The 27,802-nt window shown below is 46.3% G+C and overlaps 1 protein-coding gene across 1 annotated transcript; it reads left to right on the top strand.

Moving 5' to 3' along the window:
* LOC130261109 (zinc finger protein 436-like) lies at nucleotides 1-27,261 on the top strand. The gene is made up of 4 exons (XM_056507022.1): nucleotides 1-9; nucleotides 4,268-4,394; nucleotides 24,607-24,786; nucleotides 24,867-27,261. The coding sequence occupies exons 1-4, from the start codon at nucleotides 1-3 to the stop codon at nucleotides 25,691-25,693; spliced, it is 1,143 nt and encodes a 380-aa protein (XP_056362997.1). The 3' UTR covers nucleotides 25,694-27,261.
* Nucleotides 27,262-27,802: the final 541 nt, after the last annotated feature.

Below are 27,802 nucleotides of genomic sequence, written 5' to 3'. Positions count from 1 at the left end.
ATGGATATCGTAAGCTATACAAAACTGGGGTGAATATTAAGGGGGCCCCAGCACAAAGGGGGACTCAGATCCTTACCATCTTGAACCAGGTTCCCTCCTCACACTGCCACCATCCAGTACTTGATGTCAAAGATGCTTTCTGGGGATGCCCACTCACCAGGATGGTAAACTGTATTTTGCCTTTGAGTGGGAACAAGAGCTAGAAGAGAAAATGGTAAGAACATGGACGGTCCTTCTGCAGGGATGCATGGAAGCATCAGCCTTATTGGGGCAAGACCTGCAGAAAATATCACAAGAATTTGCCCCACCCCAGGGATTGGTTCATGCAGGATGGGGATGACTTGCTCCAATCAGGAGGACAAGAAGAACTGGTAGAAGAAGCCTCTGTGAAATGGCCGAAAGTACAGGCAAAACAGCATCTTTGAGAATTTGAAAAAACACAAAAAAGCACAAATGCTGAAGAAAAAGTTTAAATATTTAGGACATATTTTCTCTGGATTCTGTGGGGTCTTGACCCAGAGGGGGACGGGGGAATTACAGAAGAAATGATACCCATTACTAAAATGGAGCTGATGATTAACAGGGAATTGCAGGACCTGGACTGAGGATTCTCTGTTAGAGCCAGAGCATTGTATGACTTTTTAAATCCAGATAGCCTCAATGCTGTGGAATGGACACGAAAAAAAGAACAAAACTTGAGAAAAAGAAAAAACAAAGTAATTGATGCCTCAGCCATGGCTCGTCCAGACTCACAAATTTGAATTTTATGTGGATCTTACACAGGGCCATGCCAAAGGAATTCTAGTGCTAAAATGTTTAACCCAGTGGCCAGGAGCCTCACTCTCTGCAGAATTGTGCAGCCACAGATTTAATGGGACCTGAGGCCCAAAAACTGAAGGCAGGAGGATCTCCTGCTGTTCAAGTCCGGCACCAAGTTAAAACTTTGATAAACAAAACAGTCTCCACATGGATGAGCAGTGCTCGGTGATTACAGAATGAAACTTGTTCAATGGCACAGGAGGATATGGAACTGAGGACAGGAGAAGGGTTTAACTCAGCCTCCTGTTTGAACACCCTGCACAGGGGCTGGGAACAAACCTATGGCTGCATTCAAGTGACAGAGCTTCAGAGACAGGACAGGTAAGATTGATGAGACATTCCCTGGCCTGAGGAACAAAATGTGTTCATGGAAGTGTGTACAAGGGCAGGAGAAGGGAAAAAAGTTCCAAGACACGCTGTGATTAAGGAAAGGGAATTAGAGGAAGTGCAGGTTACTGCCCGCATGGTCAGCTCAACCTGCGGAGCTGTGTGTGCTTGGAAGAGCCTGGCACTGAAATGCCCTGAACAGGAAGGCTCAAGTATCTTCTGGTGACAGCAGGGTAGATAATAGGGTGGCAAAAGCAATTCTGACCTCTTCAGGTGGATCACTTATGATATTTCTAAAATAAATAATTGTAAGGTGAGAGACTGCGGAAGGAACAGACTCAGATGGGGAACTCACTGTACAGCAAAGATCCTTCAGGGGGTTATGGCTGCTTTAGGAATACAATGGGACCACCAGAGCTTAGGTCAAGTAGAAAGAATGAATGGGGAAATTAAAAAACTCCTTTGGAAACTGGTGATAAAACCAAGATGCCACTGCTACGGCTTTTGCCATTGGCTTTGGCAAGAAGAAGAGCCAGACCCAGGGCAGATATTCAATTATCTCCCTTGGAATTGCTGTTTGGAATTCCTTACCCTGGTCATTCTTCACCTAGTGGGGGGGTGGAGGTAAAGGATGTATATTTCAAGCAGTCTGTGGCTACACCCCTGTGTCCTGTGAAATCTCTCCCACACGAAGCCAGGCTGGCACAGAGCCTGCCTTGGCACTTTGCTGTTCCCAACATCCAACCAGGACATCGGGTCCTGCCTAAGGACTGCAGAGAAGCACCACGTGCCGTGGCCCATCCCAAGTGTCCCTGAGCACAGAAACAGCCCCAGCACAGCTCAGCACGGGGGGACCCCTCACCCTGGGCTCAGGGGCTCTCAAGCCCTGCAGATTTGCACTTCCTGGCTGCAGCACCAGTATGGGAGGCCCCACTGAGCCTGCACTGAAGGCAACGCAGCAGCAGCCAGGGCTCCACATCGGGACAAGCCTCTGTGCCTACCCAGACATCCTCTGCTCAAATCCTCTGCCTGGGCACCCTCCTTTGGCATCTCCAGCCACTGGGCCCAATCCTTGCTGCCACTGCTGCAGCTTCGCTGCTTTCTGTGCCTGCACTCCCACAGCTGCTGGGGAACAAAACGGCACAATTCCAATCTGGCTCTAAATATACCAAGTTTAAATTTCTTAAAAATCTTATTTCTCTACTCAAGCTTGGTTTGCCTTTGCCTCTGGGAAAGGAATTTTAAAGGGTTCTTTTAAGGGATGTTACACCATTTAATAGAGATGAGTTTAACATCTCAACAGACTGGGAATGGCCCGAAAGATACCCACAAAGATAATGACCATCAAAAAAACACCAACGATCATCAGGTAACATCAAAGAATAACCACACCAGACAGAGCCCCAAGAAACAGTTGGAGAAACTGGTCTGGAAACGGCTGAGTAGGAAATCCAGGAGTACAGACCTAACTAACATCAGAGGGGAGAAGTTAGGGTGCAACAGCAAACCAAATAGTAAGAACTACACAACTTTGAAGAATAGAACACTAAAGAATGGATTCCTATGGGTTCAAACTCTATAAATATAGGAAAAAAGCTAGTAAAACTCACATATCAGGGAGTGATTTTCTCTGCACATCCCGTCGACCTGTGGATGTTACAATTTCTGTCACATCCCGGGAAGAATCAAGTAGCGCCTTGACTCTCTAATGCTAAGGACATCAAGTAAAAAGCAGGTTCTGTGGGGGAGAACATGTGAATCATCCACTGGCTACTCTGGAAGAGCATCAGCTCCATGCAGCTAGGAGAGGAACTTTAGAAATGCAAACTAACCCAGCTGAGGCAAAGTATCCATTTACCATTTCAATTACAGAATTAGATTACAAACTGTCCACTAAATAATAACCAAACAGACAGATCCAGCTCCTGACCTTCCTACCGATGGAACCAAGAACCACACGAAAGAAGAAAGCGACCTTTGTGGAAGATTAATTGATTGAAATTGCTGTTCGAAAACACATGATAACTGAAAAGCAGTGAAACAGATAACAACGGAAATAAGAAAGGGACTCATATTCCCGTCCAAATGTAGAAAGGGTGGGAATGGGACACGTTTTCGTCGTTCCCTGGCAGACCATGTGATAATGAAATCTGCTCCTCCTCTGATGTGCTGTAGCAACTCTCATCTTTTTCCCATGCAGGACACCTTGCTGAGTGTAGCTCATTCAGCACCTGAGCAAGGGGATGCAGGTGGCAGCCAGGCCTCCTGATCCAGAAACGGCTACAAAAGGACAGAGAGTGAGGGCACTGAAAATAATCCCAAAACCAAAGATGAACCAGGAAGAAAAAAAACCAGATTCAATGAGTGAATCTGCTTGGAGATGGGGCCAGGAACTTGCACATGAGGAAGCATTGGAAGAAATCTTCACTTTCAGAAAATGTTACTAATTGACAAGACTGCTGCTCAGCCAAGATCCTGCTCAATTCCTGAACTTCGAGAAACACTTACAGAGCCGGTAATATCGGATGTTGCACAAAAGGAGGGGTGAATATTAAGGGGGACATGCTACAGGCGAATCGGGAAGTCTGAACCTTCCAAGTGTCTCAGCCAGTGGGGAAAGGGAGAGGGAGATGCGGCCGGAAAAATGAGGATAAAAAGGAGGCTGCGTTTTAGAGACCGCATGGCAAATGCCCATAGACTCTCCCTTTGTTCATGAATAAAGTCACTTTTACAGGACTCCTCTGTCTCCTTTGGGCGACGTGAATTTTCCCGCACAGCTCCGGGACCTCTCTCAAACATCACTTGCCCGCCTCGGGCTCCTGCCGGGGCTCCAGGTGGGTCCCGGCTCCATCCCGGACTCACCCCCAGCTTCCACCACCCCCAGCTTCCACCACCCTCAGCTCCTGCTCACCCCGAGCTCCCGGCGGTTCAAGGCAGCAGCGGTTCCTTGGCCCGATGTCCAGGCCGGGTCCAGCGCGGGAGCCACTCCTCGGGCGAGGTTTCTGAGAAATGGCGGAGCTCGGGGAAAGGGAGGAGCGACCGTGCCAGGTGCAGAGCCCGCCCCTCACTGCGATCGGCTGATTCTGCTGTCACTCCTCGTTCTCGCGCGCTGATTGGGCAGGGCGAGGACAAGCCAGGTCCCGGGGCCAAAGGCGCCATTTTCGGAGCTTCTGTGAGGGCCCGGGAGTGGCGGCAGCGGTCGGAGCCTGGTGAGGTGGTGGCAGAGCTTGGAGGCGGCCCCGGAGCAGGTGGGAGCCGCGCTCGGTTCTGCCGGGGGGGCTCGGGGCTCGCTGCGGGCGGAGGGGGCGGCAGAGGGCTCTGGCGGGTTCGTTGTGCCGTGCCCGGCCCGTGTTCCCCCTGGGCTGAGGACGCTGCGGGAGCGGCTGCCCGCGGTCTCCTTCCCGCTGGGGCCTCGGCAGGAGCCGCTGACAGAGCAGTGACTCACCGTGCTCCCGTCGCTGCCACTCCCGGGACCGCGCTGGGGCTCGGTAATGGCGCCTTTGCTGCGGCATGATCGCCATGGGGGCGGCACCGAGGCCGGGCTGTCTCTGCTCTGCCCAATCAGCGCGCGAAACCGAGGAGTGATCAGAATCAGCCAATCGCAGTGAGGGGCGGGCTTTGCACGCGGATCGATCTCCTCTCCCTTTCCCCGAGCTCCGCCATTTCTCGGAAACCCCGCCTGAGGAGTGGCTCCCGCGCTGGGCCCGGCCCGGGCATCGGGCCAAGGAACCGCTGCTGCCTTGAACCGCCGGGAGCTCGGGGTGAGCAGGAGCTGAGGGTGGTGGAAGCTGGGGGTGGTGGAAGCTGGGGGTGAGTCCGGGATGGAGCCGGGACCCACCTGGAGCCCCGGCAGGAGCCCGGGCCGGAGCAAAGGATGCCTATGAGAGGTCAAAATCTCTCAGTCACTTCCCTCCTCACCCTGGGTAGGGAACAGAACACATAAGGAAAGGTTTGAGGGTGTGGGTCAGGGTAGGGACAGATTAATAACTGATCACGGGCAGAACACTTGACTTTGGGAAATTAATTTAATTTTTCATCTGACGAATCAGAGCACGACAATAGTGTTAGCAGATGTTATAAATGAGAAACAAAAAGTCCTGATATTCAGCAACATTTTGATTGCTTTATATTGTAGAGACGGAGCAAGCAGCAGTGGGGAACATGAGAGGTCACTGCCCACTTCACACTCCACTGAACTTTGATTTGCAGCCTCTTCTTATAGTTTGGTCTCTAATTGTAATCAATAATTTTTGGGTTTTTTGATGTCATACTTTTGCCAGGTAAGCAGTGATGGTCGAATAAACATCTGGACAATAGTCAGTCTCTAGTCTTGGTTGATAAAAACAGGCAAAAATCGGGAAGTCTTGTCTTTGTAGATAGGCAGCATTGATTAAACAAAGGCAGGAAGTCTGAACTTGCAATATCTATTGGACTATCAGAAAGTCTGGTTTTGCAAACTGTTAGTAGATACAACTTATTTAGAAAATATAATATTGGTAACGGGGATTTAAAACAGAATGATTTAGTCATATTTTTTCTTCTGTCTAGTGTCTATGCTTCACTTTAGGCCTTAGTATTCTGGTTTATACAAACCTCAATACTTTTATGATTAATACCAGTCATTTGCCAATTATCACAATTTCCCCACTTCTTTTTTTTTTTATCCCATTGATTAATGTTCGAGCTTCAAATTTTTTCAGTACTTTTTGTCCTAGATTTAATTCATTTACTGCCATTAGTTTTGTTATCAACTCAGGATCCATTGGTATTGTAGCAACTTGCATTCCTTGAACCACTGATTGGATTAGTCAAATGGACCGTGGAACAAGACAAGGGATGAACAGGAATTCTAATACATATGTTAACATAAAGCCTTATTCCACCAAGCTCTTCACCAATTATCATGAAGCATAGAGTTCCAGGTTTGTACAGGTACATGGGTTATTTGTTTTATTTCTTCTGCAGTTTTAGTAATTATTCACCATTATCATTAATTTCTAAGCAGAATTCAGAATTGTTGAAATTCCCACACACTCCTTCTTAAGCTAATAGATACTCCTGGGCTAGTCAATTTTGATATACTGCTGTTCTAGTTTGAGTAAATTGTTTAGCTATCAATTCCATTGCTTGGGCTGTTTGATTGGAAGTAATTTCTGTTACAGCTTGTAGTCTGATAATTCTGTTTAGCAGATAAATTGGAGTGCGTTAGCCCCAGCTCCCATCTTGAACCCAGATCTGGTCCATAGTACTGGATAATTCGTTGTGGGGGCTATTCATTATCCTTTGAGATTTGTGTTCCTCCTATGGCAGGGCTCCTTTTGTTTTGATACAAAGTTTTATACGAGGGAACTCCTAACACTCTGTTAACTTTTTCTTTTGGTAATGTGAAAAACGCAGGCTGGATAATCCCTAGAGTACATGTCCCTCTCCATCTTTCTGCTAGGGTATTATAAGCTATTTTCCCACAGATCCAAAATATTTTGTCTGGGGCTTTCCAGCTTAGTTTAACTGATTCAGGTTGTTGCCAATAGATTCTTACACTTTTTACTTCTTCCTATGGGTTGGCTCTATTCTTATTATACCAGCATAGTCCTGTAAAATTGTTCTTTATACAATTACCCTTACGAGACTTTCCCCAATATCCTTTTGGAGCTTCGGGCCACCAAGACTGATTGCTTGTATTTGTAATCAGGATAGTCTTACAGGGGGTGTGCCCCACATATTGGGTAAAGTTAGTTCCCTGAAGTGTTATACATGCTTCTCCTATTACCTCACGATTTAGAACCCACCCTTCAGGTCAATTGACTCCCCTCGCTATTTCCATTTGATTCCACTTCAATAACTGCTCTGGGTTTAATCCCTCCCCCCTCCGTGGGCATTGTTCAGTCATCTGCATTTCTCCACAGATCTAGCAGTGATTTAAGTCAGTTCAGTAGTAATTTCAGTGAGTAATTCAGCAGTTATTTAGTTCATTAATTCCACAAATAAATTCTTTCCTGAGGTGGGTAAGTCCCGTTTGCTGAGTTGTGTTTCAATTTCTCGTAAATGTTAAAACTTCCCTCACAGTTTGTTCTTTTTCCCTTGAACGCTTTAGTTATATTCTTTATCAATTCTTGTAGTGATCTTGCACTCCTCCCTGATCTGAATATCCTCACATACCTTCTTTTGTGAAGTAGAGGTGTGCTTCTCCTGCTGGGCAACTTCGGTATGCCGATGGAGCCCACCCTCCTTTTCCCAAATTGGTGGCTACCCAGTAGCTTTTTCCCATGATAGTGCAGGTTTCTGTCACATCCCGAGGTGTCTCCTTAGACCTGAGATCACCTCTGGAGGACATGCAGGTGGTCTGGAACCCAGCTCTTTCCGATGCCCGCCGATGAGAAACTGCAGGAGGATGTTCTTAGAGTTTTTCATGGTTGTTTATTGTTCCTTATCTCAGGAATGCTTTGTCCAGCGAACAGCAGTCTGCTCGCTAGACGTCCAGGGCAGAATCTGCCTGGCAGAGGCAGGACTTATCTTTTATAGTCTAAATTACATACTAGGTATTTACAAATGACCCCCAATACAATACAATCTTGTTACATGGTCAAGCTCTGTCCTCATCCAATCTAAAAGTGCCAGCATGTCACCCAGCATGGATGACACAGAGAAGAAGGAGGAAGAGGTATCCACACCCCCAATTCTCCATCTTGGCCATGTGTCCCTTATCACAAACATTCTAGAAATCTGCTAATTCTACATTCTAACAGTCTAATTTACACTCTATTTTTGCGGCTTGCATTTCTTCTCTCAATGTTGGTAAATTGTTCCAAGGAGCTAAATCCAGCCCCTGAGACACCTGGGTCTCATTCCAGGGTCTTTGAGGACCCCGCCAGGGGGGTCTTAAACCTTCCAGGGAAGCCAGAGGAATACTCTGGACTCCCACAGTTTCTAGGTTGTGCTTATTATAGCAGGCCGAATTGATGTGTATGTGGAAGGCAGGGGTGGATACTATGCTCTGCCATACCCAACTGTCTGGTAACACTTGGAAGAAGCATCAGCACTGTTTCTTTTTATCATAATTAGTGATAGGATGACTCCCATGACTATTTTCATCCCTCTGCGTCCCTCAGGGTCTACGGGGTTGCTACCAGTAGCCGAGGTTTGTTTAATCGTCTTGGCAACAGGGAGTATATCCTGGGGCAGCCCACTTTGTCCTCCTCTTTTGGTATAGTTTGTTAGTTTTGTCTCAGCCTTTAGCTTTAACATTCCAGTACGAGGTACAGCAGTAACAGTACAGCATATGCAACCCTTTCTGGCACGCTTTTGCTGGTACCTCTGCTTTGGCTTACTCTTTTTTTTTTCTTGTTCTTTTCTGAAATAACTCGCACCAGTTGTGATAATCAGTTTTGATTTTTTTTTCTTTTTTTTTTTTCTTTGTGCTGGTAGGGTATTAAGTACCTTAACAGTTTCCTTATATTCATTTCTTTTACATTGGACACATAATGCAAATGGGAGTTACCCGCTATTGGAATGACACCACCACGACTCAGTACCAAATACATACACTTTTTGCTAATTTTCAGGTAAATTATCTTTGACACTTCTCAGCTGTAGATTTTTTACTTTTTCTTAGGTGTTTTCCATTTGACAGGCACTAGAAATACCCATTTACAAAGCAAAATTATTGTATAAGTCACAGGTTAAGGCCAGAATATGAGAGCTTTCTGACTGAAACAGTCCTGATCTTCTTGTTTTATATGGAAGTATTTTTCATCAGATGCAAAAGCTTAAAGTCAGCTGCTAGTGTTTTTGTTTGTACACATAACAGGCAGGCTGCCCAAGCACTGAGTCTAAAGACATTTGAAATAGTAAATAAATATACATAAAACAACACTAAAAATGAGAATTTAGCAGCAGTAATTGTTACGAATTTTAACTACCGTACAAAAGCTGCTGAAGTGACTTTCTTTTAAATTAGCCATCACAGTTTATATGTAGGAGATGTGTCGTGCTAATGCAGCATCTCCTATTTCTTATTTTCTTGCACACTGCTAGGGGTAAGACATTTCAGAGACCCTTCTTAATTTTAACTGCTGTTACTTAAATTCTTCTTATAATGGTTTATTCTATGCAGCCTCACTTGGGGCAGCTGCTGCTGACTTTTGCTTCAGCATTGTCTTATTTATTGCATTAATTTGGTTTTCAGGATAAGCCACATCAGTTTGATGTGCTTACAGAGCACTGGATGCTACTGTGCTCTACACACACTCCCCTGTAAACATTAAAACATTTAAAGGAATCAGAGAATTACAGAATGTGTCAGGTTGGAAGGAACCACAGCGGGTTATTTGGTCTTATCTCCCTGCTCAGGAAGGGTGTCATTAGAACACACGTCACAGCACATTTATTTACTTTTATCTGTGGCGTTGCACTCACAGAAGACTTAGCAAATTATTGTAAACCTTACAAAAAAGCCAGGACTGTTTTAGTCATGAAGCTGAAAGAGGTTAAAACCTCAGAAGAGGTTAGGTTGGATATCAGGAAAACATTTTCTACCCAGAGGGTAGTTGGACACTGAGCAGGCTTCTTAGGGAAATGGTCACAGCACCAAGCCTGACAGAGTTTAAGAAGTTTGCACAATTCCTTCAGCATGTGGTGGGAACGTTGGAGTGTCCTGTACAGAGACACAAGTTGCACTTAACTTTAATGTGTCCCTTCCAACTCAGCACATTCTGTTATCTTGTGATTTTTATGATTCACTAAGTGCAGCACACTCCAGGTGCTGGCTGGACAGTTAGGATTTCAGCATTTGAGAAGCACAACTATACACACACACATTTGATCATTACTCAAAATTATGGTGTATTTCTTAGAACTGACAGACTGTAAATAATTATTTCTTTTTTAGAAGTTTGATCCCAGTTTTTTAACTGTTTGCACACATAATTTTTTACATCTAGCATTTATACTTTTTATTACCTTGTCTACAGTGGCAATAAGCACTACATTATTTTTCTTTTTCTTAGCTTGAACACACTCCACATTTTTCACTTAGTAAGTCAGATGGTCTACTACTATGAATAAAACCCAATACATTATTACTTATTTTAGGAACCAGCAAGACATTTCTTTTGTTTCATTCTTAATTGTTACACTTTTAATGATAGGAACTTTAAATTCTTTTTCTTTTTTGCCATTGTTATTATACACCTTACATCTTTTTGTAATACAAGTTCTTTTTATCCTTTTATTTACTATAAATCTTAACACTTTTTTTTTTTCACAGCAGTAACAGGCATCCTTAGCTTGCTCTTGGTATCTCGACTGTGTTAAGCCTTCACTTCCTCTCCTCATCTCTAAAACAGGAATGTTTGGAGATGGTGATTTGATCCTCCAAAGTAGAAGTGTTGGGGGTGGAGCCCGGCGCCGGAACCGCCAAAGAGCTTTTTGTTAGATGAGTGCACGGATGGGCACACGCGGCCCATGGCGCCGGGTAGTGATTGGGGATCGGGCAGGGGAACCGGCCTGGGCCGTGCCAGCACGGGTGGGGAGGCCAGCGCAGCCCGGGCGACCCGGGCAGCAGGGCCACGGCCAGAGCAACCGGCGAAAAAGCCGCGGCAGCCGGGATTGAGGCTGTGGAGGAGCCGCCAGAGGTTTGGTTCTGCGGCTGGGGAAACTCCGGGGCTGGGGAAACGTGATGCTAACGGGGTAAGCAATATTTTTAGAGGGTCTCAGCCCTTTCTGGGTTCTTTTTTTTTTTTTCTTTTCTTGTTCTGTCTGGGTGTTCTGATATTTTAAAACCTTAGGAGTTCTGTGTTTCCTTCCCGACACGTGGCATACTCCCCGTTCTCTGGATTACTTATTTTTCTCTGAATTTACGAATACTATTAAGGGCTGGCAAATTTAAGCCTCCCGGGGAGTATCTGCCAATTCGTTTATCCCTGGCCTTTGTCTTCTTTTCACTAGTTTCTTTGGTAATTTAAACATTACGTACCCTCCCCACAGCACAGGGAACTTTTCTAACAATACAATTTACCATCTCAGAAAATTAAGTCAAACTTTAAATTAACAGTACGTATACATTTATCCATTCACTCACATTCACTCACAGCCTGAAACCGATGCTTCTCTTGCAGAGCAGCCATTGCATGACTCACATGTGCCTCCCCCACCCCCCCCCTGCACAATCTGCTTTTAACTTGATATCTTTAGCATTAGAGAGTCAAGGCATTACTTGATTCTTGCAAAGATGTGCAACAAAAATCATTTCATCCTCACATAGCCCAGGTATGCAGAGAAAATGATTCCAAGGCATGTGAGTTTTACTAGTCTCTTTCTAAACTTCATACAGTCTGAGTCCATTGAAATACATTGGTTTATTATCCATAACTTTCAAGTTGTGTAGTTCTTGCTATTTGGACCTGGATTTCTCTTCCTCTGACGTTAATTAGGTCGGAACTCCTGCATTACCTTCTTATCCTAATCTAGACCAGATGTTGCCAGCTAGGCCAGGGCACTATCTGCTGTGGGTGTTTCTTCATGTTTGCTGATGGTTGATGATATTCTGTTGATGGTTGTTATATTTGTGGGTGTCTTTTGGGCAACTCCCAGTCTATTGAGATGTTAAACTCATCTCTGTTGAGTGGTGTAACGTCCCTTAAAAAAACCCTTTAAAATTCCTTTCCCCAAGTCAAAGGCAAACAAAGACTGAATAGGGAAAGAAAATTTTTAAAAATTTAAACTAGGTATATTTTTCAGCACCAGCCCAGTTTCTTTGTGGTTTTCTAATCACCCCCAGCCCAGTGTTTGAGTGTAGTTGAAAGCCAGAGAGGAATTGTGCCGTTGTGTTCCCCAGCAGCTGTGGCAGTGCAGGCACAGAAAGCAGCGAAGCTGCAGCAGTGGCAGCAAGGATTGGGCCCAGTGGCTGGAGATGCCAAAGGAGGGTGCCCAGGCAGAGGATTTGAGCAGAGGATGTGTAGGCAGGCCCAGGGGCTTGTCCTGATGTGGAGCCCTGGCTGCTGCTGCGTTGCCTTCAGTGCAGGCTCAGTGGAGCCTCCCATACTGGTGCTGCAGCCGGGAAGTGCAAATCTGGCGGGGCTTGAGAGCCCCTGAGCCCAGGGTGAGGGGTCCCCCCGTGCTGAGCTGTGCTGGGGCTGTTTCTGTGCTCAGGGACACTTGGGATGGGCCACGGCACGTGGTGCTTCTCTGCAGTCCTTAGGCAGGACCCGATGTCCTGGTTGGATGTTGGGAACAGCAAAGTGCCAAGGCAGGCTCTGTGCCAGCCTGGCTTTGTGTGGGAGAGATTTCACAGGAGACAGGATTGTGGCCACAGACAGTTTGAAATATACATCCCTTATCTGCACCCCCCCACTAGGTGAAGAATGACCAGGGTAAGGAATTCCAAACGGCAATTCCAAGGGAGATAATTGAATATCTGCCCTGGGTCTGGCTCTTCTTGCCAAAGCCAATGGCAAAAGCCGTAGCAGTGGCATCTTGGTTTTATCACCAGTTTCCAAAGGAGTTTTTTAATTTCCCCATTCATTCTTTCTACTTGACCTAAGCTCTGGTGGTGCCAGGGCTTGTGTTGGTCCCATTGTATTGCTAAAGCAGCCATAACCCCCTGAAGGATCTTTGCTGTAAAGTGAGTTCCCCATCTGAGTCTGTTCCTTCCGCAGTCTCTCACCTTGCAATTATTTATTTTAGAAATATCATAAGTGATCCACCTGAAGAGGTCAGAATTGCTTTTGCCACCCTATTATCTACCCTGCTGTCACCAGAAGATACTTGAGCCTTCCTGTTCAGGGCATTTCAGTGCCAGGCTCTTCCAAGCACACACAGCTCCACAGGTTGAGCTGACCATGCGGGCAGTATCCTGCGCTTGCTGTAATTCTCATTCCGTTCTGAGTCTGGAAGAACCATGGCTGGGGCACCAATAATTTTGGTTTTATTTCGTTTTCTGATGTTTTGCTATTTCTTGTGTCCATACCACAACATTGAGGCTATCTGGATTTAAAAAGTCATACAATGTTCTCTCTGGAACAGAGAATCTGCAATTCAGGTCAAGCACTTCCCTATTAATCCTCAGAATTATCCCAGCTCCATTTTAGTGCTGAGTAATGTTACTTCTGAGATTCCCTGTTCCCTCTCTTGGTCAAGACACCACAAAATTTAGTCAAAATATGACCCAAATATTTAAACATTTTCTCTACCATTTGCTTTTTTTTTTTTTTTTTTTCAAGTACTCAAAGATGCCTTTTAGCCTGAACATTCAGCTATTTCACAGAGGCTTCTTCTACCACTTCTTGTCATCCTTATTGGAGAAAGTCATCGACATCCTGCATTAACCCAATCCCTATGGTGGGGTAAATTCTTGTAATATTTTCTGCAAGGCTTTTCCCAATAAAGCTGGTGCTTCCATGCAGCCCTGCAGAACTACCGTCTATGTCTTTAACCGTTTTCCTTTTGTTCCCACTCAAAGGTAAAATACAGTTTGCCATCCTCTGTGAGTGGACATCCCCAGGAAGCATTTTTGACATCAAGTACTAAATGGTGTCAGTGTGAGGAGGGAACCTGGTTCAAGATGGTGTAGGGATCTGAGACCACCTGGGTGCTGGGGCCCCTTTGGGCCCTGGGGTTCATCCCTCAGGGGCTGCAGAAACTTGCCATGGCCTTTGTCTTCTCCTTGGCCTTTTCCTTGTCTCTTCTTGCATTCACCTGCTGTTCCTTTCTGACCAACTGCTCCAGGGGCTTCTTCTGCCCCACCTGCAGCCCCCCTCAGTACCTGGGGGTGCTCATCCTCTGACAGCTGCTGAGCTTCCTGCAAAATCCTTTGTTTCTGCAGTGACCCAAACAAATTGCTTAAAAGCTAATCTCGATCCTTCCATGTCCAATCCACATTTCCCAGCTGTTCCTTCCTACTGGTTCTTGTGCTCCCCTGCCCTCCCCAGCCCATGTCCCAGAGCCGCTCCCTGTCCTGCTGCAGTGTCCAAATGTGGCCCCCCCGGCAGGCAGGGCCAGGCAGCGGTCGGGGCGTCCTGCATCCTCCTGGGGGCCGGGGGCCACTGCCGGCCTTGCCCGGGGGGTGCTGGGCTCAGGCAGTGCCCAGCGCTGAGCCCTAGCTGCCCCACAGCCCTGGCCCGGCCCCGCAGCTTCCCACAGGCCCCCAGCCCGTGCTCCTGGTGCCGCCCCTCTGCGCCCCCTCCTACTGCTCCCCAGCACAAAGAAACTCCTGAAATCCTGACCTCCTTGTCTGCCTGTCCGGGGAACCAGGGATACAAAGGGTGTGGAGCAGCTGGCAACTTCTGAGGATAAGAGCCTGCTGAAAATATCCCATCCTCAGTATTTTTCTCTTCCTCCTCTTTTCCAACATCCTTTTTTTTACCACATAGATTCTTCCTGCTGCTTCTTGCCTGAACCATATTCCTGCACACTCTCCTTCACCCAATCCCTTCCCAGCACACCAACAGCATCCATCCCCTGTTGTCTAAATCCCTTCTGGACTTCCCTGATTTCTCCCCTGGGTGTCCTTGCCCTCGATTACCTCTGGGAGAATGTGCAAACTCCCTCAACGTGCTCCCAAGGGACCCTTCAGAAATATTTTGGGATCATCATTCCTTTTGCCAGGAGCCCTTCCTGGCTTTCCCTTCCTCTCCTCCATGGGTGCCCTGCCATTTTTAGTCCCCGAAGATCCCAGTATACTCACTGATGAGATTTTCAGTGATCTCTGGCTGCCAACTCTTCACAGCCCCCCTGATCTGTCACTCATCTGTCTCCTGGTCACTCTCGGGTGCCCAATGCATGCCTGGTTCCACCACCCCCCAAGGGAGCCGATCACCCGAGGGGTGAGGCACCTTCAGCTCCACTCACTGCCCCCGCCCCAGATGGGTGAAGGAATTCTGGCCGAGCCCCAAGGTGTGTGGAAAAATTCACCTTACTGGAGGTTTCTGTGCACAAAGAAGACAGAGGAGTCCTGTAAACGTAATTTTATTCTTGAACAAATGGAGAGGCCATGGGCCATTTCCTAAGGAGTCTCTGCAATTGTTGGAAGACACAGCCTTCTTTTCATCCTAATTTTCCTGGACACATCTGTGAGAGTCACTGTCAGTGGGACAGATCACATCATTACTAGTGGCTTGACGGTTCCGTTTGATTGCAAAAAGCTGGCAGAAACTTTTCTAAAACCCACCCAGTGGTTGCTGTGGCAGGTGGAATGGGAAAAACAGGTGGAAACTGCCGTGACTGAAAATCTTGGACCCCCTCAGAGGGATCCCCGACAGTTTGCCATCCCAGATATGATGCTGGGAAAAGGGGCTTTCACGGACCCACAGGCTCAGGCGCGTTTGCATACAGCTACTTTGCAGCAGTCACAAAAGTTAGCGTGGGAGACATTTCACGTTGTTCCAAATACGGGGCTTCCGACACCATCCTATACATCTATTATACAAAACCCCAAAGAACCTTTTATGAATTTCTTAGATCATCTCAGAAATGCCCTTGATGGAGTTCCAAGGATGTCCCCAGAAGTTAAGGGTGCATTGGGAATGCAATTGGCTGCAGAAAATGCTAGTCCTGCTTGTAAAAGAATTTTGCAGACCTTGCTGCTAACAGCCATCTTAGTAGACATGATAGACACCTCTTCCAGTCGGGACTTCTGAAGAAAAGGCTATTTACCTGGCAGAGGTGATTGCAATTGCCTTAAAACCGTTGGTCCGACAGAAAAAGGGTAGTGCTGGCCAAAGATGCTTCAAGTGTGGCCGCCTAGGTCACGTTCAGGCGCAGTGCCAACTCAAGATCGTAAAGAAAAGTAAAGCATCAGTGCCACCTACTGGATTCCCAGGAGTTGCCTCAGATGTGACAAGTACGGGCACAGAGCCAGCGAATGTATCGGCTTAAGAAGGAGGAAACCCCACTGGGAAAGGAAAAGTCGAGCGCAGGGCGGAATCGCGTGAAAACACAAGTGTTCCCTTGCAACCGTCCTCAAGTCATCAACAGCAGGGAGCATCAGAGTAAACTTGGCAACCGCAGTAGAAGTAACCCTGCAGAACACTGATGTGCAAGTTGTTCCATCAACAGCAAATAGACCTTTAGGTTATGGACTCAGTGCTCTGCTGATAGCGAGATCATCCACTTCAAAGAAAGTGATTTTTGTTTTGCCTGGACTAATGGATGCAGATTATACTGGCAATACTGGAATTAATGGTACAGACTCTAACACCTCCTGTTCACATTCCAGAAGGCACTAGATTCCCACAGTTGATTCCTTTTGAAGCTAAAATTCCTAATCCAGGGAACATGCAAAGGGGGGATGGAGGTTTTGGGTCAACAGGAACCCAAAAGGTAACATTTACCTTACCATTATCGAGGGGAAAACAAATTAAGCCTGTTGCTTTTCAGCACCCCTGTCCTGGTTTGAAGGACAGGTATCTGCCAATAAAGGCAGAAGCTCCTCTCTGAAATGGAGAATGTAAGCCCTCTCCCTCCCCATTATTATAATTTTTGAATCAGGGACTCTCAGGCAGAGGTAAGGGGGTAGGAATAACAGCTCTTTACTAATATATCTAACGGTACAAACAGAAACAACAGCAGCTATGAAAATTAACAACAAAAGAGAACAAATAACTCAGTTCCAGTCCTTTTTCAACCTCAGACACACTCTGCCTGCATCTGGTCCCGGTGGTGAAAGGTAGGGCAGGGCCCACGCAGCTGCAGAGGCAGCAGATGGGAGCGGGGTGGGGGAGGGGGCAGCAGCCAAGCTGTGTCCCAGGTGGGAGGGTGGAGGAAAGGCTCCCCGCTCACCGTGTGGGTCCTGATGGTCAGCTGTGTTTTCAGAGGTAGGAGGCTGGAGGAGAGCAGATGGCCGGGCAGTGTCCAACCAAAGAGAACCTCACTTCCCGGTGTTCAGATGGCGTGGCCTGGAAATAAGCAGTCCCCTGGACTCCCTCAAACCCTGCTGGCATGGGAGAGTAAGAGAGACAGCCCCCACCCCATCCCTTTGTCTTGAGCAATCAGGAGCTGGGAGTGCCCATCGGGCTTCCTTAGCATGATAATGGGAAAAATTCTCCCAAAAGAAGTGAAAAAGTAAGGAAACAAACCCCAACCCCCGACAAGTTCTGAGTCTGAATTTGGGACGTGTGATTAAGCATTTGTCACAGCATCCAGAACCAGTTTGGATGGATTCCATATGTGGATGGTGAGCTCATGAAACGAGGCTCACATACTTGTATTTGTGACTCAGCATTTTACTCAAAGCCCTATGAGAGTAGGGATAGTAAGCTTTCCCTTGGCATTGATAAATCCTGCTTACATTGTATTGGTGTGGTGTTGCTTTGACTGCTATTAGTAGTGGCAATGATCACAAAAGTCACAAACTTTTGTATTGTGTCCATGACAACGACAAGTCCATTACTCACCATTCCAGGTGAATTTCAGCTTCAGCTCTGTGTTGCATGGTGTGACCTTCCAAATTTCTTTGGGGGTCTTCTTCACTCAGGAGCGATGGATCTAAGCCTTCTGTTCTTTGATCTTGACTGCAGTCAAAATGGTGAGGAGCACCAGGAATGGTTCTTCCCACTGTGGTTCCAAAGTCTCCTCTGCAAAAGACTTAGCATATACATAATCCCCAGGTTGTACATCGTGTACTAGCCCATCTAATTCTCTGCTTTGGGCCCAAGCCACGTATTTTTTAATTTCTCTAAGTTTTTTATTTAGGGCTACCATATATCTGTGTAGGACTTCTTCCCCTACTTGAATGGGTGTTGTCACTTCCTGAACCACATATGATCTCCCATACAATATTTCAAAAGGGTTTAAGTTCTCTTTTGTTCTTGGCTTTGTCCAAATTTGCACTAATGCCAATGGAAGAACCTGGGGCCAGGGCAAATTTGCTTCCTGCCCTAATCTTACAATTTGTTGTTTGATCAAATGGTTCATCTTTTCCACTTGGCCACTGGATTGAAGCTGATAGGGGTTTGCAATTCCCAATTTATCCCCAGGTGGTGGCTAATTTGCTGTACAATTTTGTAATAAAGTGTAACCCTCTATCTGAGGATATGGTGGCTGGGACTCCAAAATGTGGTATTATCTCTTGCAACAATGCCTTGGTTCCCTCTCATGCCTTAGCTGTCCAGGTAGGGAAGGCTTCTGGCCACCCTGAAAAGGTATCTGTTAACACTAACAGGTAATGATACCCCCCTTTCCTGGGCAGTTCCTTAAAAATCAATTTGCCATTGCTGCCCAGGTCCACAACCTTTCCCAATTTGTCCAACTTTAGGCTTTGGAATGTTTTTAAGATTAATTCAGAGGCAAAGACCACACTGATGAGTTACTTGTGTTACTGTGCCTTGTAATTTTCTAGCTAAAATTCTGTCCTTTAAATGATTGCATAAGGCGTCTCTTCCCCAATGTGTTTTCTCATGTTCCTTTAGCACTAATGACCACAACAAGTAGGAAGGTACCACAATTATTCTTTCTTTGGTTACAGCCCACCCCTCCTGATTGTAAGCTACTTCTTTCTTAATAAGTTTCTTATTTTTCTGTTATATATACTGGCTTATCTTTAATAGAAATCCTTCCATCTGGAATTAATGCCGCCCCAACTATTTCATAGGGTACTTCACCTTTGACTGGGTTTTTTGCCCCTCTGTCTGCCAGCATATTTCCTTCTTCCAATTCTGAGCTCACTTTTTGGTGTGCTTTGATGTGCATAATAGTTACCTTTTCAGGTAACTGAACTGCATCGAATAGTTTTAGTATTTCTTGTGCGTGTTTAATATTTTTTCCTTGTGAGTTCAGCAGTCCTCTTTCTTTCCAAATAGCTCCGTGTGCATGAACCACTCTAAATGCATACCTTGAGTCTGTATAAATGTTGATTTCTTTTCCTTTTGCGAGCTCTAAGGCCCGGTTTAAGGCAATTATTTCAGCTTTTTGTGCAGAGGTATTTGTTGGCAATGGTCCAGACTCTGTTACCTCTCTGCTTGTGGTAACTGCATACCCAGCATATCTTTTTCCACTGATAATATAGCTGCTCCCATCAGTGAACCAGCTCTCAGTGTCCTCGAGAGGGGTGTCCTTCAGATCCGGGCGACTGGAGTAGGTGGCTTCAATGGTCTCCAGACAGTCGTGGGTCACTGGTTCTCCCAGAAGAAGCTGGGTTCACAATGTTAGTTACCACAATTTCAACATCATCTTGCTCTACCAGTATGGTCTGGTACTTAAGAATTCTTTGTGAGGAAAGCCAATGTCCCCCTTTCGCCTCCAGGACTGCAGACACTGTGTGGGATACTAGCACGGTCATCTTCTGGCCTAGGGGGAATTTGCATGCCTCTTGAATATACACTGCTACTGCTGCAACAGCTCTGAGGCACCCTGGTCACCCCTTGGCTGTCGTGTCCAGCTGTTTGGAGAGATAGGCAACTGCTCTCCGGTACGGCCCCAGATCTTGTGCTAGTACTCCCAGAGATATCCCTTGTTTTTCGTGAGGAAACAGAAAGAATGGTTTACTCACATCTGGAAGTCCCATGGCTGGAGCTGACATATGAGCCTTCAGTTGTTCAAAGGCTCGTGTTGCTTCTGTTGTCCACTGAAGATCCCTGCTCCCTTCTGTGATTAAGGCATACAGGGGTTTAACGAACAATCCATAGTTATAAATCCACAGTCTGCACCACCCCGTCATGCCCAGAAAGGTTCTCAGTTCTTTTACTGTCTGTAGTTTTGGGGTTTGGCATATTGCTTCCTTACAGTCTTGCCCCAAGGTTCTTTGTCCAGCACTTACTTCATAGCCCAGGTAAATCACTGTTTGTTTCACCATCTGGGCTTTCTTTCGGGATACCAGATACCCCTGCAGGCCCCAAAAGTTTAGGAGGCTTACCGTCCAATCCACACATGCCTCTTGGGTCCGGGTGGCTATTAAGAGGTCATCCACGTACTGAAGCAGCTGTCCTTCTTCTGGTGGGGGTTCCCAAGACTCCAAATCCTTTGCCAGCTGTTCTCCAAATATAATAGGGGAGTTCTTGAACCCCTGGGGTAGTACACACCATGTGAGCTGAGTTTTACATCCAGTTTTGGGATTCTCCCATTCAGATGCAAAAATTTTGTGGCAGGCTTCATGGAGAGGGAGGCAAAAGAAAGCATCCTTCAAATCTAAAACAATAAACCAGGCTAGTTCAGGTTTTAAAAGCGTTAACAAGGTGTAGGGGTTAGCAACCACTGGGTATGAATCTTCAGTTATCTTATTAACAGCTCTTAAATCTTGTACTAACCTGTATGATCCATCAGGCTTTTTCAGGGGCAAAATAGGAGTATTAAAATCAGATTGACACTCTTTTAATAGTCGTATTTGCAAAAAGTTTTCTATGATTGGGCTAATTCCTTCTCTGTCTTCCTTTATAAGGGATATTGTTTGACCCTGATTGTTCTCCTTCCTTAACCCGGATTTGTACTGGTAGAGCATTCTTTGCTCTCCCTGGTATATTAGAGGCCCACACTCCAGGGAATACCTGATCCTTTATTTTCTTAATAATTACTTCTTCATTTTCAACTTCAGTTTTTTTTGGTTATTAGCATTAAGCTTAACAATTTCACATATTGTTGATCTATTACCTCCAAACAAATGTCCCCATTTTTAAATAGTATTTTTGCTTCCAGCTCTCTAGCAGATCCCTTCCCAAAAGTGCAGATGGAGCTTTAGGCATGTACAAAAATCGATTAATTCCCCACTGTTTTCCCAATTTATTCTTTAATGATTTGCAAAAATATGCTTTTTCAGATTGTCCAGTTGCTCCCTTTACTACATCATAATCATTTGTTATAGATATCAGGGCCTTGTTTAACACCGAATCTGTTGCCCCTGCGTCTACTAAAAATTTCACCTCTTTTTTATTGTTCCCTAGTTTGATTATAACCAGAGGGTCCTCTAGGGTAGGGCCCTCTGGCCCCCTTCAGTCCTCCTTTACGTGAGCCACCACCCCTCCCCTTTTCAGTCACCTTTTCTCTGTTCGTCACCCCTTCTTAGTTCTGGACACCGCTTTTTCCAGTGTCCAAATTTCTTGCAAAATGCACATTGGTTTTTTTCCAGTCAGGGTGGTCCTTGTTTTGGGGGACCATACTCACGTTTCCCTTTTACATTTTCCTGTATTATTGCTACTAGTTTCTTTGTCCCTGGTTTACACCCCCTTCCCGATTGCTGAAAACTCTCCATGCCTCATGTAGCAAAGTCTCTAAATTCCGACTTGCTGGGCCCCGCATCTTCTGGAGCTTTCTCCTGATGTCACCTGTAGATTGCCCTAAAAACAAATTTACCAATTGTTGTATTTTCTCATCAGATTCAGGATTCAGGGTGGTGTGCCGACGCATTGCCTCTCGCAATTGGTCTAGAAATTCAGAAGGAGTTTGAAAGGAATTTTGTTTAATAGTATAAACATAAATTAGCATAACAAAAAATAGGGTGGATACTATTGGGTTGGCTCCTGTGGATTGGGAATTGGGAGGGGACTCCCATATTAATTACTGTTCTCTCAAGTGAGGTTGAAGCAGGGGTAAAACCTGAAGTTGATGGCAATTCTAAATCTACTTCCCCTACCACCCTCCCCCTTCCTTGTCTTTTAGGGGATGGTCTGAGCAATTCCTCTGTCTCCTCTTCCTGAGTCTCCATACAATATACCTTGTCAGGATGTGTACACCTTTCATTTATTGAGCACATGCTGCAACACTTCCTCGGTATTTTCTTATTAGCTTTATTATCTTTTTCAAGAGCCAACACTGAAGGGTCAGAGGGTGGTCTAATTCCACAAGCCCTTTGCCACTCAGGGTGATTCCTAACACTGAAAAACATGTCAGCATAAGTAACTTCATGCCACTTCTGCTCACGCCTAAGGAAAAGCATCAGCTGTACCAAAGTGTTGTAGTCCAACGTCCCTGATGGGGGCCACTTCGCCCCCTCCTCAAGTTTATAAAGTGGCCACCACTGTGTGCACAACTTAATAAGCTCTCTTTTAGTTTCTGTATCCTTATGATCCACCAGCTCTTTCCAATATGCCAAAACACATCCCAAAGGACTACCTTTAGAAATCTCTGTGCTTTCACTTGCTCCCATACTGAAAATTCTTTTTCTCTCAATGCCTTTTAACCTTATCCCAGCTCTGGAAATTCACCTGGCAGTAACTTGGTGCAAAGATTTTCCACTTATACACTTGTCTGACCCACAGTTCTCGACAAACTACACAATGAAACACAACTCGGGCTACAGTCACAGCCCTCTCTTGGACAGGGAAGTTCTTTTGTCCTGGGATCCCCCTCCCTGAACCTTCTATTCCTTGGCATATAATTTTATTAGCAAAGAAAAAGGGAAGGGATAAAAGCAACCAACAAAAATAAAGCGTTAACAGTGAAAACCAGTGAACCAAATCACTTAAAATAACTCAAAAGGACACACATATCACAACCAAACACTCTTAAACAGTTCACTTATAAAACTTCAACAGTGAAAACAAATAAACCAAATCACTTAAAATAACTGTAAGGGACACACGTATTACAACCAAACAGTTCACTCACAGAACAACAAATTTATTCTCTCCCCCTTTAGTTACTAATCATAGGTTTCAAACCTCTCTCATTATACCTAGGGTTAAAATTCACAAAACTATGTGTGCCAAGAATCTATCAAACTTTGGCCAAAACAAAATTTCTCTGTGGTGTGAGAAGAAATCAGCTCTGGGCTCACGTCGCTGCACTTAGAAACTAACAGCACTTAGTCAAAATACCACCTTTCACACTAACAGTTTTAAAGCTTCACAAACAACTATATTTTTTTCACAAATCCACAATTCTTCTGCTTACACACAGTTAAAACACATACACAGCCTAGCTTACACAACTCAAGCATAATGTTAGCGTTCCAAATTCCTCTGCCTTCCTGGGCGTAAATATCCCTTCCACTACTCAGGTGTAAACCTCAAAATTTTTCACAACTTACAAATGCAAAAGTTTGGCCAACACACTCCCAAAAGCACACGAACCAAAACACATATGGCGCGCCACTGACCCACAATTCACACACACAAAGCTCACAAAAACAAGCTGCACGCTCAAACACACACATACACATTTGGCACACACAAACTGTGGTCAGGCCCACAAAAGGAGTCACCACACACCGACGCCCACAAGCTTGGTGACCCAAGCTGAAAATTACCACCACGCCGCCTTTAAAGCACAAATAAAAGTGGAGCCACCACTGCTCCTGTACCACAGCCAATGCTGGCAACGCTGTTATTGCCGCTGCCTGACCTCCGCCGACCCCCTGCCACGCAAGCTCTGCCCCCGGCAGCTGCTACAAGCCCGCCGCTACTTCCCCACTACAGGGCAAGAGTTCCTGCTGCTGTTACCAGCCCCACCTGGAACACAAACCAAAACCAAATTCCACTGAAACTTACAAACAAATCCACTTTAGTCTTTTTTACTGTGCGCTCGACGTCTTGCAGCGTCTTTCCAGTTTGCCTCTCTTACAGGTACCTATCTATACGTTTTAAACGTACCTTTTAGTCCATATCTTCAGTCCTTCTAATTCTGCTCCCCGGGATGCCAGTGAGGAAGAGGAGCCCTTTTCCTAGGAAGATCCCAGGTGGGCACCCCAGAGGGGTCCCGAACCTTGATGGCCCATCGGCCAGAGAGAGCAGGGTCCCACCAGAGTCACCAACTAATTTACCAAAATATGAGTATTGGTCTAACACAGATACTCAACTGTGACGGACAAAAGACTCTCTAACAATTTAAAGTTAGAAAGTGTATGTTTATTCAGCGCTGGGCAGCAGCGTGAGGTAATCATCTAATATGCACTGCAAAATCACAGGTGATCACAGAGTGTATTTTTGATAAAGGATTCAAACAAATACATATTCATAATAACAGCCCCTCCCATCCCCCGCTTCCTATGATAATTAGCTTGAATACCTATTACGCATGCATGATTGACTTCTTAAGTTTGGGGTCATTTTTGTTGGGAGGGGTCTTAAAAGGAGGAAGTAAGGCACGTCTTCCTCACCCTAAACTCTTGACTTTTTCTATCAATGACAATACAAATTATTTCTGGGGATAGTCTTAATTTTTCAAAGAATGTGTTTCTGGTTGCGTTGTTTATGTTCCTTTGGGTCTGCTCACTAGTTTCATCTTTATCCACTGAATGCACATCTGAGCAAACATGACAGACAATAAATTATTTAAATTTCAGATAACTACTCCCTTGTAACTTCTAACTTTTAATTATTTTCAGTATGGTAACTAAAATCTTAATTTTCTAAGATTAGTGTTTCAGGGAAATCCTGGAGCCGGGGGACCCCTGGCAGCCTGGAAGGGTGCGGGAGGTTGGTGATGAGCGGGCTCCGGGCCCCCCGAGGCTTAAAGGGGCACCGACTTCTCCAGCTGCCCTTGGGCAGCGGGACCATCAAACACAACGTGCTCAGCCCTTGTTTTCCCCCCCAAATCAAGATTTCCCAAACCTTGGCACCAAGGAGGAGGAGGAGGCCGTGACGAAGAGAAAGATGGCCCAGGAGCCCCAGGCAGGTGAGGAGGAAGTCAGCGCCCCTTTCCCCCTGTGTCCTGCTCCATCTCCCAGCCCAGCACGGCCCTGGCTGCAGCACAGCCCCGCTGCCAACGCCCTCCTGCCAGGTATGCACTGGGGAGATCTCCTTGCCATTCCCTCTGGTATGGAGGCAAATCCCATCCTCTTCTTGTCCTTCCTCCCCCAGACAAGGAGCTGAGCACGGACACCAGGGAGGACAAATCCCCGCGGCACAGCCTTGGGCAAGAGGCCATTGGCAGCAGCTCCACGGCGCAGGAATCCAATGGGGAGGAAAAGCCCCACAGATCCCGCACCGGGAGGGGCTGCAAACGCACAGCCCGGGGATCCCAGCAGGAAAGACCCAGCCCAGGCCAGGGAGGCGGCCAGAGCTCGGAGCTGGGCCTGCGTGAGCAGCTTCACCATGGGGAGAAGCCCCACAAGTGCTCAGAATGTGGGAAGAGCTTCAGGACGAGATCAGTCATGATCGAACACCGGAGAATTCACACGGGGGAACGGCCCTACGAGTGTGGGGAGTGTAAGAAGAGCTTTAGCCAGAGCTCAACCCTGAGTGTTCACCAAAAGACTCACACCGGAGAGAGGCCCCACGAGTGTGATAAATGCAGGAAGAGATTTCACACCAGCTTCAATCTCCTCCAGCACTATCGCATTCACACAGGGGAAAGGCCCTTCTGCTTCCCTGAATGTGGGAAGGGCTTCAATCAAAACTCCAACCTCATCAGGCACTGGCTCATCCACACCGGGGAGAGACCCTACGAGTGTGATAAATGCAGGAAAAGGTTTGAGAGCAGCTCCAGCCTTCTGAAGCATTACCGCGATCACTGGGATGAGAGGCCCTTCTGCTGCCACGACTGTGGGAACAGCTTCAAGCGAAACTCCACCCTCATCAGGCACCGGCGTATCCACACTGGAGAGAGACCCTACGAGTGTCCTGAGTGTGGGAAGAGCTTCTCCAGGAGATTTACCTTGACCCAACACCAAGAGAGTCTCCACTGAGAGAAGCCTACGAGTGCCCCGAGTATGGGAAGAGCTTCGTGCACTGCTTCTTGCGCAGAGCTTCGTGGTGGGAAGACATCTGGCTAGGGGTGTCCACATCCTCCTGGCTTCCCCTGGCCTGGATTTTCTTTGCATTTTTCTTTGTTCTTCCCAAATACCCAAATCCAAGTAAAAATAAAGAATTTGAGCAAAGATGTCCTTGGGGACATGGGGGCATCTTCCAGGGGATGTGGGGGACACTGGGTTCAAGAGACTTGAGGGTTCCTAGGAGGGACCTGGGGGTTGCTCAGGGCTTTGGGCCCCCAGGCCCAGCAGCTCCGGCTGTGCTGGGAGACCCTGGCGGAAGTTCTGGGGCAGCTGATAAAGGACCCCCTGCCCTGACACTGTCCCCATGTCCCCTGTCCCAGCTCCTGCTGTCCCCTGTCCAGGATCCTCCTCTCCCCACTGTCACTCCCCTTGCCCCCAGCCCAATCCTGTCTCACCCTACTCCTGCTCCTGTCCTGCTCCCATCCCAGTCCAGATCTCATTCCTGGTTTCATTCGCTGTCCATGTCTCGTATTGTCTGCCCAGCTGCCTTCCCAGTCCCATATTCATTGTCCTGTTCCCCTTCCTGTATTCATAATCCCAGTCCTATTCCCATAATTCCATTTCTGTATTTCCAATCCCCTTCCCATATTCCCGTTCCCAATCCTGTTCCCCTATCCCCATTTCTGTTCCCTGTCCCATGTTCTAAATCCCCATCCCATATTTTCTCTCCAATTGCTATTTCCATATTCCCTCTCCTGTTCCCATATTCCCATTCCCTGTGCCCATTCCTGGTTGTTGGAGTGGGTAACAAAGGAGCCAGTCCGACTCCCTTCGAGAGAGAACAGAATGCAATAATTAAATTAAAAACAAACATTTTGAGAAATTAAAGTACATTAAGTCACACAGACATGAAATAGAGGTCTAGGCTATAGTTTTAAGAAAGTATAAATATTAATTTGCATAAATATGTAGTAGAAGTATAAATGTAAGTTTTAAGTAGGTGTGAAGGTTGATCCGAAGTTTCCCTGATCTGCCTCATGACTATCCAAGATCAGGGATTGAGACCCTGGGACCCCAGCGCTCACTCTGGACCTGAGTTCTGGCCTGGCTGAGGTGGATGCTTGCCAAGGGCCTGTTGTGCAGGTGCGTGCTGTACTGTCACGGTGCACTGCCTTTGAACGGGTACCGGCTGTGAGAGCTACACCTGCTTCTCAGAGCAACAGGCCTCTGCACACAACAGTCCATAAGTCTTCCCACCTTTTAGACAGAGGCTTCTCACCTTGGAAAAGGAATATAAAAGGATAACTTTCTGAAGAGACTCTGACATCTCTTTCTCAGTATGGACGGAAGACGAGTCTATTGGCGGAAGACTACGAGGACGACGTCCCCTCTGTTGGTACCTATTTCCCCATCCTTCTCTCTTTCTCCCTCCCCTTTTACTTCGTTGCCTTTATCTCTCTCACTCTTGTATCACAAAACTAAGTTGTTGGCACTCAGTAAAGTGCATTGTTGCTTGCTGCTGAATAAAACTTGAGTCCCTTGCTTTTTGTCTTTTGCACCCTGGGGTCAAACGACCCATCATGACTCCCACTCCAGTTGAGCAGATCATGACACTAAGTAAAACTCTGTTTTAAGTGCCGTAAAATGTAAAAGCCTTAGAATCGGATGTGAAAAACGAGCTGCAGTGAGAGCTCTAAAACGTAGCTATAGACATAATAAAAATGTTGTAAGAATATTTCTTATATTCTTCACATAGAACATAGCCCATATGCACAAGTTACACATAAATTTTCCTATTAAAGAACATAAATTCTAATAGGTTTAGGAAACATGCTTCAGGTTCGTGGTTTTGGCTCATTGGGCAATTTGTCAATAAAAATCCGTGTATTGGAGCCAGAGCTCTCTCTCGCTCCTCTCTTGTTGCTCTCTCTTCCTCCACAACCATCATCATCACCACTACCAGCATGTGAGAGAACAAGAAGAGAAAGAACAAGAAGAAAAAAGGAAGAAAGGCCAGGGAGCATCTGCCTCTGGAGACTCTGCACCAGGCCGCAGCTTCGACCTCTTGCATCAGAGAGCTGC

This window comes from Oenanthe melanoleuca, chromosome 19, assembly GCF_029582105.1.
Source record: "Oenanthe melanoleuca isolate GR-GAL-2019-014 chromosome 19, OMel1.0, whole genome shotgun sequence".
Taxonomy (NCBI): Eukaryota; Metazoa; Chordata; class Aves; order Passeriformes; family Muscicapidae; genus Oenanthe; species Oenanthe melanoleuca.
Note: the sequence above shows the minus strand (reverse complement) of the source record. Positions and strands in the feature narration are given on the sequence as shown.